This window comes from Acanthochromis polyacanthus, chromosome 20 (assembly GCF_021347895.1).
Source record: "Acanthochromis polyacanthus isolate Apoly-LR-REF ecotype Palm Island chromosome 20, KAUST_Apoly_ChrSc, whole genome shotgun sequence".
Classification (NCBI taxonomy): Eukaryota; Metazoa; Chordata; class Actinopteri; family Pomacentridae; genus Acanthochromis; species Acanthochromis polyacanthus.
The window spans coordinates 3,785,514-3,808,061 of record NC_067132.1 but is presented as its reverse complement, the minus strand read 5'-3'; the positions used below and the strand labels follow the sequence as shown (position 1 = coordinate 3,808,061).

General features: G+C 41.1%; 2 protein-coding genes across 2 annotated transcripts in view; one reads left to right on the top strand and one right to left on the bottom strand.

Annotated features, from left to right (window-relative positions):
• The window catches only part of cubn (cubilin (intrinsic factor-cobalamin receptor)), a 95,489-nt gene that overhangs the window by 38,899 nt on the left and 34,042 nt on the right, over positions 1 to 22,548 (bottom strand). The window contains 11 exon segments of the mRNA XM_051940038.1: positions 2,087 to 2,279; positions 3,555 to 3,736; positions 4,619 to 4,824; positions 6,709 to 6,841; positions 6,977 to 7,105; positions 7,642 to 7,755; positions 7,848 to 7,964; positions 10,731 to 10,887; positions 11,565 to 11,746; positions 12,403 to 12,571; positions 12,936 to 13,117. Of these exon segments, the coding sequence (XP_051795998.1) occupies positions 2,087 to 2,279; positions 3,555 to 3,736; positions 4,619 to 4,824; positions 6,709 to 6,841; positions 6,977 to 7,105; positions 7,642 to 7,755; positions 7,848 to 7,964; positions 10,731 to 10,887; positions 11,565 to 11,746; positions 12,403 to 12,571; positions 12,936 to 13,117 (1,764 nt within the window).
• On the top strand, positions 14,039 to 22,296 carry LOC127531243 (uncharacterized). The gene is made up of 2 exons (XM_051940030.1): positions 14,039 to 14,273; positions 20,160 to 22,296. Exon 2 carries the CDS (start codon positions 20,452 to 20,454, stop codon positions 21,904 to 21,906), a length of 1,455 nt encoding a protein of 484 aa, XP_051795990.1. The 5' UTR covers positions 14,039 to 14,273; positions 20,160 to 20,451; the 3' UTR covers positions 21,907 to 22,296.

Sequence of the window (22,548 nt, the reverse complement as noted above, 5' to 3'; positions counted from 1 at the left end):
TAGAACTGAATTGTACATCTGCAACACATACATGTGCTTCTTGCTTAGTAAATGTGAAGTAAGCTTTTATTTTACCTTTATTCAATAACGAAAACAGTGTATTCGTATGATGAAAGTAAACTTAGGCTTTCAGAACTGAAGGTCAGACAACTCCAATAAAGGTTATCACTGGTTGTTATCGCTCCCCCTGAAGAAATGGAATTTGTTCACAAGTTCTATGGTTCCATGAAATAGAGTGGATAATTTCTCTTAAGGAAGAAACAGAAGCTTTTTAATACCATAGTAATGTAGCAGGTGCATAAAAGACAGAGGAATTAAAAGCATTAACATACAACATGTAATTTGACAAGGAACCACCACTAACAATGCATTGCTTTGGAGCTACATTACATTATTGTTGAAAAAGAAGGAATGTTGTCGTTAGTGTCACGTGCAATTTATTAATATTTTGCTGTTTTATTTCAACTGATTTTTTTGGTCTTATGAAGCAAGAGTATTTAATCCTCCAGTAGCATGGGAACACTTAAGACTCTGTGCTCTTTGGTGGTGGCTGTGGGTAGAGATTTATTTCTGACAAAACTGTAAATTTAATGTATGTATATTTTTGACCCAGCAGATTTTGTCATATTCCTAGATAATCTATATTACATCTAGAAAATAACCAAAATATAATTGTTTTTATGACAAAAATGCATGGGTTTCATCCATTGCATTATAGAAAATTCAGAGTTGCAGGAGTCATTACAAATTGAAGACCTGATGATATTCATGGGCTTCAAATGTATGCAAACTTTTATTCACGATTGTACCTGGGTATCCCACAGGCCAACGGGACCAATGATGAGAACGCAAAGATGTCAGGCACAGCCAAATAAGACAAGTACCGAGAAATCAGCTCGATAGGACAAAGAAGACACAAGGCATCAGTGTGTACGTCCTACTGGTCCACCCATACCCAGCTGGAATAGGAAACAGCCACAGGAGGAGATGGATGCAAGCTGATGTCAAGATAGGAAAATTGATCACAATGCATGGAGTGTTCTGCTCAAAATCCAGCACCTTGAGACTCTACAATCATCAAAATCTGTTTCTGAGGATTTGTGAATGCCACAGCCACAATCCAGCATGAAGCAAGAAGTATCCAAGAAAACACCATGAAGATGTCCACTCAGGATGACCTACTCAGAGGGTGCCTCAGGTAGCAAAAGACAGAGAGTGATGGGGAGGAAGAGGGGCTGTTGTGAAAGACCAAACCCCTCCATAGGATGCAATAACAAAAGATAGAGAGGGTGGGTGTCACCAAGAAATCCACAGCACAGCACAGAGGTTCTGATCATGGCAGCACATCAAGCCCTGAGCACCAAATCCATAGAAACAGGGATGTACCACACCAGACAGGACCTCAGGTGCAGACTGTGCAAAAAGGCAGTCCAGCAGATAGTAGCAGGGGACTGAAGGAACAACTGGAACAGATGTGGAAGGTGAAGGAAAGGTGATCCCAGTGATAACAGAAGCATTAGTGATGATGACCCCCCAGACTATAGCAGGATGCCTCCAGCAGATTCCAGGTACAACATGTGGGTATTCCTAAAAGCAGTCTTCTTTGAAATCACAAAAAGCGCTCCATGTTTTCCAAACTACATCAGTACCTCAGATATTATACCTGATCTCTATATTATAAAGGTGTCAGAAAGTTGTTTTTAATTGTATAATAAAAACATGTTCCAAACACACTCATATAACACTTCTAATCAACATTAAACACAGCTGGAGACAAGATTTTAGTGTTCACTTGAATTGCCTGACATGGTGGCATGGATTTTATGCTGTGCACACACACACTACATGTACACAGTATCAATCACACTAACTTCCCAGCTCAGTGTTGTTGAACAGTATTTGGTCTACACATGCTTATTAACAATTTCAAAGTATGAGTTCAAGTATAATGCCTACTGATGTCATAATATTTAGGCTTTCACAATCCTACCTGTGTACTTCTACCTTAATTTCTGCCATCTTTCTTGTAATTTTCCTCCACCTTTGCAGTGTGTACATGTAAAGGGCACAACCTGCTGTGATTCACCTGGTGCGATAGTGGGTGGTGGTCCAGAGGTCTGCACAGCCATCCATTCCACAAGGAAGCCTCGTCCTCCATTCACTATATCTGACTGGAACTCCAGGGTGACGGTGCTTCCTGTGCTTCTCAGAAGATGGGGCAGGGCCATACCACAGAAGGTCCCAAGGGGGTAGTAATCAACAGTAGGGCCATCAAATATCTGAAGAGAAAATCAAGGACAGACAGCAGAGTAGTCATCAGCATACACCTGTTTGCGCCATCATCATCCCACCACAGTTTTACCAAGGCTCTCTCTCTCTAATCCTAACATTCACCAGCACCTCTTTTGTTTGTTTTTTGATGACATTGTCTATGAATGAGTGTGGAGATGGACAAAATTGGCTCTTCCAGGCCCACATGGTATCTGTTACACTGCTGCACAGCAAAAAACCCTTCATAGACAGAGCTAAACCAAGAGATCCATCACTGCTGACAAACGTGTTGTACAGTAGGAATACACCATAGGCTTACAGGAAAGTTGACTTTTTTCTGAGATCATGTCGCAGTCTTGCACTGTGCATGGACCCCTCTGCAAATGTCTGCATGCAGTCCATAATAAAAAAGAAAAAAAAACACATGGACTGTACATTTGTACTCTACAGCCATGGCCATAAGTTTGGACACAAGTACCATGGCGCTTGTGAATCTTAGAAAATACCACAAAATACTGAAGTGTTTGGGTGATAATACACAACTCCTGAGAACTATATTAAGTTTCATATTTAAAAAAACATCAAAAGAGTTTGGTGTCATTTTGTTATTCTTACCAAATTTGGTTGTGAAAGTACTGCATTTTTTTGTTATTTTCTTCTAATATTATGTTTTGGGAACAAAGTTGTTCCAATTGTTGGAATTTATTGATAATATTATATCCCTTGTTGATTTGTTGACTAATTAAACTGGTGCTGTCAAAAAATATTAGTTATGTTCTGTAATAGACATCAAAACAGACATAAGTCATGCTGTGTCCAAACTAATGGCCATGGCTGTATGTACACCAACTGCATGTGCACCTGGAAAACTAAAGGTTATATGAAGAGATTCCCGGTCATCCATACCTTTATAATTCATCAGTAAAAATGTTGTGATTGAAGTAATAGAAATATGCTTTCCATTGATAATATCAAGTTCCAGATGCTCCAAAAATTCTTTGCTATGTCTGACTACTGTGCTTGGGAAGGGAATACAACAAACTCTTCAGTTCTCAGTATTCTGAGTATCCAGACTGATGTTTCATTATTTCTAATGTGCATCTGAACAACTGTATAACAGCCGATTTCCAAACAATGATTTGTTAGATGTAGATACAAAATAAAGCAGCCGATATGAATCAGTGTCACTTCACTGACATTACAATGTAATTCACGACACCTGAACACAACTGTGTGAAAAGTTATTGCAGTAAATTGTGATTTCACAACATGCACAGACTTACTTTCAGCTTGTCATAGAAGCAGTCATACAGGTCCTCGATGTCCATGTCCAAGAAGCGGATCTGGATGAAGCTGTCCCCGTCCACAGTTATGGTCCAGCGGTAGTCTGCGTTATTTGGATATGTACTGGGATACAGTGGGGATGCTAACTGACCAGATTCCCCCACCACATCAATACCATACACTGAGCAGAAACAGAGAAAGCTAAAGTTAGGTTGTTATTCACTATCAGCTGGATTCTCTTGCCAAATATTGCTAAAAAAAACAACAGCTAACAAACAAAAACACATATTTTGAGGACTACGTGACGGCAGGAGCGTGGCATGGTGGTGAGTTCCATTTTATTCTTCATGACTACTGGTGTAAGTGTAAAACACACGTGCTGGAGTTTGAGACCTGATACATCAAAGCCACGGGTTAACACATGGACCTGATAAATGACTACCAGGACTCACTGTCTTCTTTTATGAGGTACTTCAAAAAGATCTAGACCTCACTTGGAAACCAGGGCTCCATGGGATTTTATCTAACTCACCTGTTAAAGTTGCATTGAGGTGTAAAACAGTACATAGATAAGGGTATAGCTGCTTTGAAGGTAAGGAAAGTGCAGTCACATTGTCCAGACATGTTTGTGTGGACCACCTCAGCTCCACTCACACTTCATTCTCTTAGATTTCTGGATTAGCAGGGAATCATGATGGTACTGATGCAGCTACCACACTGAGCTTCGTTCAGGAAACCTGTCATGTTATGGAGGGCTTCTCCCTCTTTATATAAAGTCAACTGGTTGATCTTATAGCACAGCATCAGAGGAAATATGGTCTACTTGTTTAGGCTCAGAGCTTAAATTAGATCTTTATGCATCATTTAATCACCCATTTCTGATTTCTTAGAGTTTGATATAGTTCTGAATATTGTTCAGTGTGTTTTTAACATCATTATTTTAGTTACAGCATGTCGTTGGCTAGCACAACAATTCAACTGCCAACATTTACATAACAAAACTATCATTGACTCGACATCATATAGGAAAATAACTGAAGTGTTTCCATGCTCAGACACTCACAGTGTGAGAAGGTGGCTCTGAATCCTGCTCCACTGGTTGATGCATCTGAGACAAACTTCACCCACAGGATGTGACCAAGCACAGAGGTGTAGTTGGAGGGAAGCGAGTCTCCACAGAAGCGACCGACTAAAGCCCCAGTGGAGGTGCCCTCTCTGATTTCCAGATAGTCGTTTTGACAGCCAGAGTCTCCTTGGAGGTGAAACACACTGACCAGAACATGAGAAGACTGTTACTGATATTTAGTGATAGAAGTTCCTTCAGGTATCAAGTACAGATTAATACACATGTGTAAGTGTTCAAAGAGGGAATGTGCACCAATCATCCTGCTGGCCATGTCACTGTAAAAGATATGCATCCAGAATACTCAAAGGTAAGAAACTCTAACATCACGCCATCAGTGTCCTACTAATTAGTTAGCTACGATAGAAATGAGAAGTTTGCTCCATTGGTTGTTCATGAAAAGCCCAAAACTCAACTAAAACTTGATTTTTAAAGCCAGTAATACCTGTACCTGAAGAACGTCTTTCCCAATATTCTCACTATATACTGATGCTGCCTGATGTTACAAATAGGCCAACATCTTACCAATCCTATACATCTGTGATGAGCTATTTCTGACCAGCAGCACTGACTTGGCTATCTTATCACTTAAGTGCTAATCTTTATATTCATACACTTACGTTTTTATGAAATTCTTTCCCAAGTTTTTAACCCCAGGCAGTTCAATGTAAACACAAATAAAGCATTTTCAGCGTTTTGCTAGCATTACATACTCTACCGTTCAAATGCTAGGGGTCAGCCAGACAGTTTTATTGTTTTACATGAAAACTCCCACTTTTATTCATGTGCTAACATAACTGTACCAGGGTTTTCTAATCATCAATGAGCCTTTCAGCACCATTAGCTAACACAATGTAGCATTAGAACACAGGAGTGATGGTTGATGGAAATGTTCCTCTGTACCCCTATGGAGGTATTCCATTAAAAATCAGCTGTTTACAGCTACAATAGTCATTTACCACATTAACTATGTCTACACTGGATTTATCATTCATTTAATGTGATCTTCATTGGACAAAACAAACTGCTTTTATTTTAAAAAATAAGGACATTTCTAAGTCATTCCAAACTTTTGAACGGTAGTGTTCGTTTGCTCTGAAAGGAATTTTACAGGAACATGCCCAAAATTCTTCATCTACAAAAAGGGCCAGAGCCGACTCTATTGCCTCAGAAGACTTCGATCACTAGACATCTGCAGTAAGATGCTGCAGATGTTTTATCAGTCTGTGGTAGCAGGTGTCCTGTTTTATGCTGCAGTCTGCTGGGGAGGCAGCATAAAACAGAAGGATGCAAGGCGTCTGAACAAACTGATTAAAAAAGCTGCTCTGTGGTTGGAATCAGATTGAACATATTGGAGGATGAGGTGGAGAGACGGGCACTGAGCAAGATGGAGGCCATTCTGACAAACATGGATCATCCACTTCACATCTGCCTCAATGAACAACGAAACATCAGTGGACGGCTCCTATCCCTGCGCTGCAAGACCGAAAGATTTAGGAAATCTTTCTTGCCATCAGCAGTCAGGCTATTCAATTCAAAATTAAACAGATAGGAACTCTGACAACTGAATTTCCCTTCGGGGATCAATAAAGTGATTCTATTCTATTCTATTCTATTCTATTCTATTCTATTCTAAAATGGCTTTGAATTTTTTTATCAACTGTCCATCTTTTTTTGGCCTTTGATGTCAAACCTTTGACATTTTTAAATCTTTGAAATATGTTTTCAATATTATAAATTAAAGTTCACTTAAAAAAAAACCCTTGTGCTGTGAAAAATTTAAGAAAGCTAAACTATCTAATATTTTATAGTTAAGCTATACACACACACGGTCACTTATTATGAGCAGAACTATGGTAACTATATGATATCTGAGCATTTGCTGAAGGAGACTATGCGATACTGCTAAAAACCAGTGGCTTATTTCATAAAAAAGCTACTAAGTAACCCTCAAATTTAAAATATCTCATCACAGTTGCAGTACTAGTGTATGTGGTAAAGGTTGAAGATGAACTTCCACACTGACTAACATGAATGAGAGCTGGACCCGATTTCCTGGAGAACTTGTGATGGTCCACACACATTCTACATTAGGTGGATAAGGATCTGGATAGTTAGGACTGTTGAATGCACCACTCTCCATCACCAGATCTCCTCCACAGCCTGTGGAGGAGGAGAGAAAACATTAGGTTTCTTGGTGACTTTGTTTGTACTAATGTGTACACATGAGAACACAGTCATTTAGAGTTTTCAAGTATGTGAAGCTAAAATTGAGCACTTTGTCCAAGGACGTCTTACCGGAGGTGGAGGCTGAGTAGGTAGCTCTGAATCCTCTTTTAGGGACAGAGTGGTCAGAGGTGAACTTGACCACCAAAGCGTTGCTGAAGGATGTCACTGGGTGAGGTACTCCAGAGCCACAGTAGCGCCCTGAAAACAAATTTATATCAGATTTTGTTTGGACCACACTGAATTACAAGCTGTTGACTTCTTGTAATAAAGATAATACAGCTTACCTTAAAATACTCTGCTGAAAATATCACAGTACATCACACAATGAGACTATACAAGCCTAGTAAATAAGGAATTCTATGACTGGACATGGATGATTGTACCAGAGAATGCTACCATACTCTCCTCTGTTTACTGTGAGGTCAATAACTGCTTGTTTCATCTCCTGCAGTCATGTATGTTCTTCCCTGTTTTGTTAATCTTTACCTCTTCTGTCACCTTCATTGTCCATTAAGATCCATATCTTAAAACCTTATTAGTTATTGTTTTCTTGACTCCATCTCTGGTAATCAGTGGCTGCCTCCTAACTTAGCCACCAGTCATTAGCATAGCCATAGCCACTGTGAAAGCAGATAATTTCCAATTTTTTTGGCTATGAATTGTTCAGTTTTTGCTGGTTGTGAACTTTGCTAGAGAGACATGACAACGCATGCGCACACATCCAGTATAACTACCTATGGACGGCGCCTGGTCGTTGTCTCCATCAAGGATCTCCACAGCATCATTTGAGCAGTTGGAGTAGATCATCTCTACCTCAAAGTCAGTGAATGACAGAGTCACATGGTTGACTGCCCACAAAAGAAAAGTCATGGGTTAATACGATAAAACATAAAAATAGTGAACATCACTAGTTTTTCTGGCCTTAACTAAGGCAGCTCACATGGTTCCTGTGCTCTGATGATCCAGGTACAGTCCTGATTGGGTGGGTAACTTTTTGGGTACCTTGGCGATGTAATGGCTCCACCATCGTCGTCTGCTATAATGGTTGCTCCACAAGCTGTGAGACAAATAAAGTAGCATGGTCTGCATTGTTTGTCCATGGTCATATCTACAATGGGTCATGGAATATATGCTGACTAATGTAATGTGTGAAAACTGAAAGAAGAGAATTCATGTAGGAGGTCAAAATGATCTTTTGGACCCCTCCTGCACCGTGTCACCCTCTGGTTCCCCGCCTTGGTCCCCCTCCTGTCTCGTGATCCCTAACCGGACCCCCGGACCTCCCCGACTGGACCCCCTTGGCCGGACCTCCGAGTCTCCCCAACCGGACCTCCGAGTCTCCCCAACCGGACCTCCGGACCCCCTTGGCCGGACCTCCGAGTCTCCCCGACCGGACCTCCCCGACCGGAACCCCTCCTCTGCTCACCCGCCCCCAGCTCCGTCACCAGCTCCGTCACCCCTTCCCTGGTCTCCACCTCACCTCACCCTCCAAGGACCCCTCCTGACCTCCCCATGCACTCCTCCCTGGTCTGGCTCCTCACTCCCCCCATACTCCCTCACTCCTTTTCCCCAATAAAACATGTTGAAACCTTCCTCGACCTCGACCATGTGCTCTCTGTTTAGGTTCTTCTCTGAGACCGTGACAGTAACAGTCTGTCACAGGGCTACACATAGAGACAAACAATCACACTCACATTCACACCTACAGACAATTTAGAATCACCAGTTAACCTCAGCATGTTTCTGGACTGTGGGAGGAAGCTGGACAACCTGGAGAAAAGCCACACATGTACAGGAGAACATGGAGACTCCATGCAGAAAGATCCCAGGCCAGAACCGGGGATCTTCTAGCTGTGAAGCGATGGTGCTAACCACTGAGGCACTGTGCAGCCCTACTATAGTATATGATAGTATTAATATGGTTTATTTATTATAGTTACTTAAGTTGCTCCCTGGACACTCAGTGGAGGACAGTTTGTTTCTTTTCTGCACTTCTACCTTCCATTTCATTTTTACTCATCCTCTTTTGTTAATACACACGTGGACAAAATTGTTGGTACCCCTCAGTTAAAGAAGGAAAAACCCACAATTCTCACTGAAATCACTTGAAACTCACAAAAGTAACAATAAATAAAAATTTATTGAAAATTAAATAATCAAAAACAGCCATTACTTTTCAATTGTTGATTAACATAATTATTTAAAAAAACAAACTAATGAAACAGGCCTGGACAAAAATGATGGTACCTCTATAAAAGATTGAAAACTATTTGACCAGAGTGACATGATTAACTCAGGTGTGTCATTTAATTGACATCACAGGTGTTTCCAAACTCATAATCAGTCAGTCTGCCTATTTAAAGGGAGACAAGTAGTCACCCTGCTGTTTGGTGAAAAGGTGTGTACCACACTGAACATGGACAACAGAGAGCGAAGGAGAGCATTGTCCCAGGACATGCGAAAAAAATTATAGACAAACATCTTAAAGGTAAAGGCTATAAGACCATCTCTAAACAGCTTGAAGTTCCTGTGACAACAGTGGCTCATATTATTCAGAAGTTCAAGACCCACGGGACAGTAGCCAACCTCCCTGGACGTGGCCGCAAGAGGAAAATTGATGACAAATTGAAGAGACGGATCGTTGGAATTGTATCCAAAGAGCCCAGAGCAACCTCCAAAGAAATTAAAGGTGAACTCCAAGGCCAAGGTACATCAGTGTCAGATCGCACCATTCGTCGTTGTTTGAGCCAAAGTGGACTTCATGGGAGACGACCAAGGAGGACACCACTGCTGAAAAAAACTCATAAAAAAGCGAGACTGGAATTTGCAAAAATGCATGTTGACAAGCCACAAAGCTTCTGGGAGAATGTCCTTTGGACAGATGAGACCAAACTGGAGCTTTTTGGTAAGGCACATCAACTCTATGTTCATAGACTCAAAAACCAAGCATACGAAGAAAAGAACACTGTCCCTACGGTGAAACATGGAGGAGGCTCAGTAATATTTTGGGGCTGCTTTGCTGCATCTGGCACAGGGTGTCTTGAAAGTGTGCAAGGTACGATGAAATCTGAAGACTATCAAGGCATTCTGGAGAGAAATGTGCTGCCTAGTGTCAGAAAGCTTGGTCTCAGTCGCAGGTCATGGGTCTTCCAACAGGACAACGATCCAAAACACACAGCCAAAAACACCCAAGAATGGCTGAGAGAAAAGTGTTGGACTATTCTAAAGTGGCCTTCTATGAGCCCAGATCTGAATCCCATTGAACATATGTGGAAGGAGCTGAAACATGCCATTTGGAGAAGACACCCATCAAACCTGAGACAACTGGAGCTGTTTGCTCATGAGGAGTGGGCCAAAATACCTGTTGACAGCTGCAGAACGCTCATTGACAAATACAGAAATCGTTTAATTGCAGTGATTGCCTCAAAAGGTTGTGCAACAAAATATTAAGTCATGGGTACCATCATTTTTGTCCAGCCCTATTTCATTAGTTTGTTTTTTTAAATAATTATGTTAATCAACAATTCAAAAGTGATGGCTGGTTTTGATTATTTAATTTTCAATAAATTTTTATCTATTGTTACTTTTGTGAGTTTCAAGTGATTTCAGTGAGAATTGTGGGTTTTTCCTTCTTTAACTGAGGGGTACCAACAATTTTGTCCACGTGTGTACGTCGACTAAAGACAAAATGAAACACATTATATCTGCAACTGAAGCATGGCATATGTACAGTAAGTATAAAAAGAGAACAGTGGATTGAAGAACAGATGTGATATTACAGTAGTGTTCAGTGGACTTAAAACAAAGGTTAAAGAAGACTCACCCTCTGAGAAGCGAGCACTGAAACCGTGGTGGCTGTGGCTGGTGTCTGACCTAAAGCGAACATAGATGATGTTCTGGGTGGAGGTGACGGGAGGAGGAACACTGGTCCCACAAACTTGGGCAAGCAGGGGAGAAGATGCTGTTGGACCATCATAGATCTACAGATGAATGGATATGTGTTTTAGTAAAACTGCGTAGGTTGCAATTCAATTCAAAATACTCAATTCAAAGCACTAAAGTCAATGCTCAGTGGTTAATAAAGAATACTTTTCCACAGCTCTGAATTCCCCATTCCCTAGACAGACTGCATCAATTCCACTGTATGCTGGGGAGTCCCATTATTTAACCTCTACCTGACCTACATGCTAGTACTTTCATATATTCATCACTGGAAAAACAAATTAAATAAAGGCTGGAAGGTGCTTTGACACTATGTCTTGGAATCTTTTTAATTTTTGCTCACAAAAACTATGATAAAAATAGTGGTTTATGACCTGTTTGTCATGATGAAACAGAACCAAAAATTCATTGTAATAGTTCTATATATATTATGATGTACTGTTTTTCATCCACAAATAAAAGCTGAACAATATTGTTCAATACAAGCAAACTGACAAATTAATTAACTACTGTTTAGATGTAAGGTCTTATTCAGCAGTCTGTAGCTACTGTAGCTTCTGGTCACTCAGGTTCCTTCTGCTGCTTCAAACAGCTTTTCTTCAGTAGACTAATCTATGTGACCTGGTGGAGAAACTCACATTTAGCAGCTTTAGGTGTTTCTTTGTAATGTTAGCATTTTCTGGATTTGTGAACTATACACAAAACAGTCACTCACTGCTACGTAGTCGAAGGAGCAGTTGCCACTTAATTCTACGTCCATGTCTGTGAAGTTCAACAAGACACGATGGCCGGGATCTACTGTGATGACCCACGAACAGTCCACATTGTGGGGATAGTTGTCTGGGTACAAAGGAGAGTGGATCTCCCCTGAATGAGCCGTGACAGGACCTCCACAGCCTGCAGGAACAAAGACAGTTCATTACAGGTTACAGGCTGTTGTTAGAAAACTGCACATCTGCCAGTGGTGAAGATGACAGCCTTATCCTAAACTATTTCTATGTCTATATAAATACATTTTTACATTGAATTAGCCTTTAAAAGATATATCTTTATTTTGATTATCATCATTCCTAAAATGTTAGAAGCTTATGACACCACTCTGTCGTCTTCTGGTGCTGTCCTCATAGGTGTGTGGTATTTTATAGTACAGTGGTGAGAGGTACACTATCGTTCAAAAGTTTGGGGTCATCCAGACAATTTCATGTTTTCCATGAAGACTCACACTTTTATCCATGTGTTAACATAACTGCACAAGGGTTTTCTAATCATCAATGAGCCTTTCAACACCATTAGCTAACACAATGTAGCATTAGAACACAGGAGTGATGGTTGCTGGAAATGTTCCTCTGGACCCCTATGGAGATATTCCATTAAAAATCAACTGTTTCCAGCTGGAATAGTCATTTACCACATTAACTATGTCTACACTGGATTTATCATTCATTTAATGTTATCTTCATTGGAAAAAAACTGTTTTTCTTTCAAAAATGACATTTCTAAGTGAGCCCAAACTGTTCAGTAGTAGTGTATATCATATAGGTTTGCCTTCGCACCTCCTTCGACTTCAGCCCAGCTTGCATTGAATCCTCGGCCGCTGATGTAGGCATCAGACTTGAAGCGCACTGTGATCAGGTTGCCAGTGCTGGAGACTTGCATTGGCTTTAATGTGGTGCTGCAGAGTTTTGCTAGCTGAGGGGCTGATGTGTCTGGGCCTCCATACACCTGAGGGGAAGCCAAAAAGAATGGTCAAAAGGACAACTGCAAAGATATTTACTGACGGAGAAATAATCTGGTTTATCAAGGTAAAATATATTAAAAGTTAGACACAATAAATAAATAATTAAAACTTTCATGTGTCTCAGATGAGTCATGTTCTTTTCTGTTGTCGCCTCAGAGAAAGTTCATGGACAGAGCTCTGCTTTATAAAGACTTTTTATTGTGCTCCATGTACATTTCTTGAGAATCTGTCCTAAAAATGCAAAATTACAGAAATGTAACTTTCCTTTTTTTAAAACTACCAACAGCAATGTAGCAACAAGCTTGTCATGGATGCAAAACCTGGCAATGAGAAACATCCACATCTTACTTCTAAAACATCAAGGCTGCAGTCCTGGTGGAACTCCACGTCAAACTCATGGATGGTCAGGGTAATACTGCTGCCAGGTGATGTGGTGATATACCAGAAGCACTCTCTGTTTTCTGGATACCTATTCGGGTAGCCTGGGCTGCTGAAGAAGCCGCTTGGACCAGAGAGTTCGTCGCCACAACCTGCAGGGAGACACATGAAGTCACTAAATGACCCCTTTGACCTGATGAACCCAACTAACCTTGCAAAAATGCTGTCTACACTTTCCAATGGTTTTGTTATTGTATAAATTTTGTCTTTAATCATTAAATTTTTGTTCTTATCTGAATTACTTGTTATTGGTCCTATCTTATTTTCTTTCTCGGCTGTACCGTAAATGAGGCCTTAAAGTGTTCCAAAGTTAAATAAAGACTGAATTACTCTGACTGAACAGTCAACTGATCAGCGGTCACTGCTGGATAGAAGACATGTCCAAAAATCCAAACTTCATCATCTGGTCTTGGCAGTATATTTAAACAACAGTATTAATACATGCAACTTCAGACACGAGTTAGTATCCTCCTGGGAAATCTCATTCCATAAACCTACAACTACTGTCATGAGGGGAGAGCGCGGTGTTTGAAGGAGATGCAGGGGATGATCTAACACATGGATCTGTGCATTAAAAATGTTCTCATGTCAAGGAGTCCTCCACATAATTATCAAAATTTAACATATACTCCAAACAGAGTTGAATTTGTTAGAGTTGAATTTGTAAATACATTTATCATAATCAAGCCCGAGGGCATTAATTGATTGTATATAGTGTCTTTATATAATAATTTTCATTACATACCCACACACACACATCTTGCTCTTCTAGTCAGTATATTTCCACTCTTACAGCTTAGCACACCCCCTTGTGTAACTCGAGCTATTTCTTATCTTATGCTATGTTTTCGTTTCTGCTTGTGTATAAAATAAACTTCGTATGGGAGCAGTCTTTGTAGCTCGCACTAATGTGTCTTGTTACACTGTGCTGTTACCCTTGCAAGTAAAAAGTTACAGTCTCCGTGTCTTTCTGGTTCGGTGAATATCTTCATATGATATGTGGGAGCTCTCAGCGGAGCTACACTCTGACATATAACTTGGTCCTTCGAGCCGGATCCGAGGATTCCTTCCCGACGTCGAGGAGAGCCGACACCGAAGTCTGTCGACAGCGATCGTCGCCAAGCAGCGAGATCTGAAAATCCTGGGACGTGAATTCGTGGCCAGGTCGGTGAAAGGAAAAGCGGTCCCTCGGCGCTGGGTGTGAATCCAAGGATCCGATCCAGGAAGTGACACCGATCAGAACCACGGGTGAGAAAGAGATTCCGCTAGCATGATAAAATAGATTCCGCCGGCAAGGTGTACACAGGTGTGAGTGTGAAGATTCCGCCGTAAGGCATGATAAAATAGATTCCGCCGACATGACGAAAGAGATTCCGTCGGCAAGGTGTACACGGTGTGAATGTGAAGAGTGATTGAGAAATTCAAGCACATTATAAGGTCTAGGGTACCTTGCTGAATTTCTGATTTATTATTTTCCTTGTTGTTGACGACGTACTGGTGACAAAGGGATTAAGGGCGAGCTGGACTCATAAAAACTAACACCGCTGCAGCTTATCTGCAGTAGAAGGATGTGTTAGTGTCCTCCCGTTGTCTCATGCCAGAGAACTCGACAACAAGTAGCTATGGGACAAAAACACAGTGAATTAGAAGGCGATGAGAAGTTTATGGAAAAATATGCGGAAGGATCAGGAGAAGTGAGTCAAAAAAGATGGAGGAAAAAACATAATTTCTCGGGCAAACTAGATGAGAGAGAAATCCTAGAACTCCAAACTAAACTAAAAACTGAAATCCTCCAGACAAAAAATGATAAAAAGAAGAAGCGCAGAAAGGATGAATACAGACTCTCAGATAAATGGCTAGAACAGAGCAGACTCAGAGCAGAAAAAAGGAAAAATAAAAATGAGAAGAAACAGAAAAAGGTTCTAGCACTGGTTAATCCAGATGAGGAGACACAGGTTCATTCAAGGCAACAAACCACTGGTGGTGGGGACGCGCGGGGGGGGCTCCCTAGCGCGCAGGGAGGGCTCTCCAGCGCGCCGACACCGCCAGAGGAACCAATAGTCGTTAAACCAAAGAAAAAGACCTCTGCAGAAAAAAGAGACGATTTCCTCAAACAAAGACGTGGTTTGACAAAAACTTATGAACTTAGAAGCCAGATTAGGGAAGAACCTGACAAAAAACCTGAACTATACCCAAACTTGGCCCCATATAAACCAGCTGATTATGGCAATGGCACAGATGATGACTTTGAAGACAGAACCCCAAAAAGTGACGGAGAGTTGTGTCCTATGGTGGAGGTAGCAAATCCACGTTTTGGTACAGTTGTTGAAGGTGTTCAGGACACCCATGAGACTATTTTAGTTTACAGACCATGGACAGGCAGAGACATTGACCGAGCACTAGCAGGAATACCAAAACCAGAGGAAGATCCTGCAGGTGCAGTAGAGTCCTTAGAAGGTCTAAGAAAAAGCCACCATTTAAACGGTCCTGAATGCCATCAACTGGTTAGAACCTATTTGGGCTCTAAGTTCTGTCGTGTTGAAGGGAACTTCACAGGATATGGTACTAACCATGATCCTTTGAAACATGATAGTGGAGACTTAAAAACTGCATTTGATGCGCTAATGGACAGAATAAAAACAGAATTCATGCGAAAAGCCGATTTTACACAAATAGCACACTGTAAACAAAAGGAAGGAGAAGAGCCTGTTGACTATAGGCATAGATTGGAAAAGGTTTACAAGGCTCACTGTGGCATGGACCCTTCTAATGATAGAACTGGACCCTATCAACAACAGCTAAAAAGGGCATTTATCTCTGGGCTCCAACCTTCAGTGAAGAATTTTGTAGAGAAACACTGGGTTGGACAAAATACAGGCGCAGTTGAAGAAGCTGTAAATTGGGCAGTACATGCCACTGCTGTCATTCAGAAAAAACTAACTAAACCCGCGGCTGCGTATTTTTCTGATGAAACGCCAACCTCCACAGTACTCTACTCTGGAGCGTACAGAGGCAGAGGAGGTTTCAGAGGCAGAGGGAAGTTCCGTGGTAGAGGCAGGGGTAGAGGAGGTAGACCCGCCACCTCAGATGATGTATGCTATCTATGTGGCAAAACAGGCCACTTTGCACGCAATTGCCATACAGGAAAGCGTGTATATAATCCAAATAGCACACAAAATTGACAACTACTTACAAGCTCCTTGGAGGAGGGGGTTAACACCTCCCTAAGCCAACCCCATCATGTAGAAAATAAAAATCAAACTATGATGCAGACCGCCATAGACACCCCAGACGTAGATGTTTTCGCAGCACTACAAGCATTAGCTGTAAATGAAGATTTGCCCTATAGAAAATTATTTATAAATGGCCAAGAATTTGACTGTTTGTGTGACACAGGAGCCTGTAGAACAGTTTTAAAAGCACCACCTCCTGGAGTAAAATTCTCAACTAACACAATCCTAGTCAAAACAGCGAATGGTCAATTAGGTCATCATCCACTCTCTAACCCGGTCAAAATACGGGATAAACAAACGGGAGTGTATACCACCTCAGCAATTCTGGTGGATCGCAATTGCCCAGTTAATCTATTGGGCAGAGATGTAATGACAGCATTAAAAATTTGTGTTATTCCTACAAAAAAAGGAATGACTTCAGCTGTCGTCTCTTGCGGACTCAATATAATGCAGGGCAAAAAACCCCTACATTATTATTGGACTTATGACATTTCTAAGCATGCTGAAGGACAACCAGCACAAACACTATTAAAAAAAATCCAAAATGCACATCCGCCTGCACAGACACAAATGCGTGGTCCTGATGGGCTACATGTCACCATTAGATACAAAACAACACCAGGACCCGATCATAGTTTTGACAAATGGTTCTCCGCACAAACCACCCCTCAAATAATCACCCTTCAACACGTTTATCTAGATAAAAGAGGAAATGGGGTAGCTTCTGTTCTGCTTTCACCCGAACAACTGAAATTCTTTAGGGGACAAATTCCCCATACTCCACATGTCTCTCTGTCCAAAGCTCCAACAATGGAGTGGCATCAACTTGAGGGTTTGTTGCGGAAAGCACAAGCCGACACCTATGAACCCATTCCAAATTTTGACTGGCAAAAAGGTCAACGTTATGGGTTCATGAGACAACCTCTTGGGTGGCGTGTGAAAACCACACCATCCACACATTTGGATGAAAAAGAAACCTGATCCTTAATTTGTCTGTCTTTAGAGGATTACCCAGAATTAAAAAATCTGCCCGAAGATCTCTGGTCTAACAGCCCTACAGATGTTGGACTGATAAGAGATTTTCCACCTGTTGAAGTAAAAGCAGCCACCTCTTATAGACCACAAATTCCTCAATATCCGCTGAAACAAGCAGCAATAGAAGGTATAAGACCTGTTATTGCAGACATGGAAAAATCAGGGATTATTGTGAAAACAAAAAAGCATGTTTGCAATACACCCATTTTCCCTGTTCAAAAAGCACATACAGGACAATGGAGGATGGTTCAAGACTTGAGAGCGGTGAATGATGCTGTACAGAAAACTACACCTGATGTTCCAAACCCAAATACATTATTAAATGAAGTAACTTCAGATAAAAAGTGGTTTTCAGTTATAGATTTAAGTAATGCTTTTTTCTCTGTACCACTACATTTAAACTCGCAACACTGGTTCGGATTTACATTTGAAGGTACACAGTACACCTATACACGATTACCACAAGGCTTTACAGAAAGCCCCCACATATACACTCAGGCTCTCAGGTGCTCCATGTCAACATTTCAAATTCCAGAACACAGCCAAATTCTGTTGTATGTTGATGATATTCTTGTGGCTGCAGACACGCAGGAACACTGTAAACAGACAACGATGGCAGTGTTACGACACTTACATGAAACAGGTCATAAGGTTTCATTACACAAACTTCAGTTGTGGGCTCCGCAGGTGGTGTATTTGGGCCATAATCTTTCAAAACATGGGAAAGCTTTACTCACTGACAGAAAAACTGCAATCCAAAATGCTCCAAAGCCGCGAACAAAACAACAAATGATGTCATTTTTAGGACTTTGTAATTTTTGCAGATCCTGGGTTCCAGATTACGCAGTGTTCTCACAGCCACTGCAAGATTTAATATATGGCAAGAACATGTCGTTAACAGATGAGATTATTTGGACTGTACAGGCTGAGGAAGCTTTTAAAAATCTGAAATTAGCCCTGCAAACTGATGTTGTTTTGGCTCTACCTGACTACAACAAACCGTTTGACCTGTTTGTTAACTGCAAAAATGGGCACATGACTTCTATTCTTACACAAAAACATGGTGATACACCTAAGCCTGTAGCATATTATTCTAAACGCTTAGATAATATCGCAGCAGGTCTCCCACAGTGTGTACAAAGTTGTGCAGCAGCTGCTCTTGCGATTTCTGCCTCTGCAGATATTATTTTATGTCACCCACTTTCCGTCCATGTTCCACACTCTGTGGCTGCAGTCCTGCTGCATGCAAATCTTCCGTTTCTGACTCATGCCCGTCACATTGCCTATACTTCTACATTGTTGTCACAGCCACATATAACTGTGCATAGATGTAGCTCCTTAAATCCAAGTACGCTTTTGCCCACTGAAGGCGATGGAGATCCACACTGCTGTGTGACTACGACAAATGAAGAAACAAAGCCACGACCTGACATTTTTGATCTCCCACAATCTGGTTTTACTGATATTTTTGTGGATGGTTCTGCTTCTAGAGACATTCGAGGAAATAATTGTGTAGGTTATGCAATAACAACAGTAACTACAGTCCTAAGAGCAGAACGCCTGCCACACACGTATTCTGCACAGACGGCTGAATTTCTAGCAGTCATTAACGCTTGTAAGATGTTTGAAGGGAAATCGCTTAACATTTACACAGACAGTCAATATGTGTATTCTTCTGTCCACCATTTCGCTCGAATTTGGAATAACAGGGGCATGAAAACCTCTGGTGGGAAACCTCTTACACATGCCTCTCTGTTGAAAAATCTTCTCTTAGCAATTCAGTGTCCTGCTAAATTGGCGCTGTGTAAATGTAAGTCTCACCAAAAGGACGACTCCGCCATAACACGGGGTAATAACCTTGCAGATGTTGCTGCAAAACAAGCTTCATTTGGCACGCAATGTTCTGGGAATGACCTTTTCCTCTCAGTAGACCTAAACATCTTGGCGGACGCACAAAACACTGCTCCCACGGCTGAACAAGCTTCTTGGCTCAGACGTGGAGCTGTTTTGCAAAATGGCCTTTATCATATTCATAATAAGCCCGTTCTTCCGCGTTCTCTGTTCCCCACAGCCGCCCTCGTGAGCCATGGTCTAACCCATGTCTCAACAGGAGGGATGGTATACATGGTACAGAGACAGTTTTTCGCTGTGAACTTTTCTGTCTTTGCCAAGGAATACTGTAGGAAATGTTTAATTTGTTGTAAGAACAATCCGCAAGGGAATATGAGACCAAAGAGAGGGCAGTTTCCTCCAGCACAACACCCCTTCCACACAATTCATATGGACTTTATTGAGCTAACAGCATCAAAAGGACTAAAGTATTGTTTAGTGGTTGTAGATGTGTTTTCAAAATGGGTTGAAATATACCCAACCAAAGATAACAGCCATAACTGTAGCAAAAGCTCTCTGCAACCATTACTTTCCAACGTATGGTATTCCCGCCATAATTAGATCAGATAATGGTACACATTTTGTAAATGCAATCATGACACATTGCTCACAGGCATTGGGTTTTTCACTAAAAAATCACTGCGCATATCATCCACAATCCGCCGGCCTTGTAGAACGTACGAATCAGACAATAAAGAACAGGCTAGCCAAAACTATGGAAGAAACCAAGAGGCCTTGGCCAGATTGTTTATCCTTGGTTAAATTGTGGATGAGAATTACGCCTACAGGAGACACAACAATAACACCTTTTGAGATAGTGCATGGGAGACCTTTTCCACTTCCACAAAACAATAATCCACTGAATCATAGTGAGAGAGAAGTAACTTTAGCAGATTGGATGATGCATATGTTAAAAACGAGAGAAGTTCAGAGTTCCAATAATCTGCCAGAGTGTTCTTCTCCTTTGTCTACACAGAAGCTCCAGCCTGGAGACTGGGTCCTGATCAGAGTCCTGAGGAGAAAGAATTGGAAGTCGCCTCGGTGGGAAGGGCCGTATCAAATACTGCTGACGACACCCACGGCAATAAAAATTGCTGAACGGCCCTCGTGGATCCACCAATCGCACTGTAAGCTGATACGACTGGAAGCAGAGCCAGATCAACCGACGGGGTAGCGGTGGAAGTCCGATACAAAGGGGTCAGTAGCACAATAGGGTGCTGACGTCTCAATCCGGTGAAGAACCCAACTAATCCGCGCCCAACTTTAGAATGGCTCTCTGGCGACTTCTGCTAGTCGCAGGGGTGACTTTGTCACTCCTGTGGCTCCTCTTCCTCTCTCTCTCCTCTACAGGAACTCACAGGACTAAAAGGACCCATGAACACTCCATGGCAGCGACTTGGGAACAGAACTTCTGGTATAAAGCTATGAATTTTACAGCACGACAGAATAATGTCACCAATTGCTACGTGTGCTCACAATTACCTCATCATGTTACACATCAGACCATTTTCACTCCTATAGGACTTAATAAATCAGAAACAATGTGTATATTTGGTGAAAGTACACTCAGAATGCTAAAAAATTTCACTGGTAACATGTCATACTGGTTTCCAAATTGTACTATTCATGAGGAAAAATGGCTGGATCCCACTAATTTTTCACAGGCTACGAACACCACATTAGGTGTAGGAATTGCACCATTACGAACTAACATTCCTTTCCCATTGTGTCTCCAACGCACCTGTGGCGATATGTACAGGCATCACTTACCAGGAACACCTAATTGCATCCATATAATATCACTTTCCAGTAACTCGTCTGCTATCTTATCATCAGTTCCCTTTGTTGCAGGATTTAACACATCTTGGTGGTTTTCTGAAGATAAATATAGGACTGGAAGAAACATAACAACCTTTAATCTCGGACCAAAAATCTCCACTCCACCCGAAATGATGTGGCAATGTGGAGGACTTCTTTATTGGTATTTGCCATTTGATTGGTGCGGTACTTGTACCTTAGTTCATTTGCAACCTGCTGTAATTGTCATTACTGACCAACAATTGGAGAACAGGACATATATACACACACACCGAATCCAAAGCCGTGAAACTAAAGAAGAACAACAACCTGCTTTCAGTAAACCAAAACGTTTTCTCATGTCTTTAGTTCCTTCATATGGTACATCAAGATTATCCGCAAGTGTAAATAAACTTTGGTTTTCTCTTAATAATCTCACTAACGCACTAATTGACATAACTGATCAGCTAGAAAACGATCCCGAACTTAAGGCTATCAAACAAATGACACTCCAAAACAGAATAGCTTTAGACCTTCTTTTAGCAGCACAAGGAGGAGTTTGTGAAGTTGTTAATGACCATTGTTGTACATACATCCCTGATCACAAAGGCAATTACACTTTAATCAGACAGAAATTGGATGAGATTAAAATAGACATTTTAAGAAACCAAGACAAAGGTATTTTTCCAGGCTGGGATTTTACCTCTTGGTTTACATCTGGTGGTATTTTTCAGACTATTAAAAGATTTGTAGTTATAAGTATATGCATTTTGTTACTATTTTGCATTTTTGCTACCTGCATTTTACCATGTTTGAGATCCATGATTTCTAAAATGATAACTACTTCTATTATTGCTTATGCTGCACTTGAAATGGAAGAACCACAATGTGACTCTAATGATGAGAATGATGATGTTGAAGTGTAGTTTAATGATGTGACAGCAGAAAATGTTTTTACAAGATGTTGTTAACTGAGCTTCACACTTCTTGATCATGATAAACAGGAGGGAATGTTAGAGTTGAATTTGTAAATACATTTATCATAATCAAGCCCGAGGGCATTAATTGATTGTATATAGTGTCTTTATATAATAATTTTCATTACATACCCACACACACACATCTTGCTCTTCTAGTCAGTATATTTCCACTCTTACAGCTTAGCACACCCCCTTGTGTAACTCGAGCTATTTCTTATCTTATGCTATGTTTTCGTTTCTGCTTGTGTATAAAATAAACTTCGTATGGGAGCAGTCTTTGTAGCTCGCACTAATGTGTCTTGTTACACTGTGCTGTTACCCTTGCAAGTAAAAAGTTACAGTCTCCGTGTCTTTCTGGTTCGGTGAATATCTTCATATGATATGTGGGAGCTCTCAGCGGAGCTACACTCTGACACACATGGATCTGTGCATTAAAAATGTTCTCATGTCAAGGAGTCCTCCACATAATTATCAAAATTTAACATATACTCCAAACACGCTGAGAATAGAGTTCAAAGAAATGTGCAAGTCTGTCTTGCGCAACAGTTTGACTACGACAGTGTTTTATTATTTTAGCCACAAGATGAA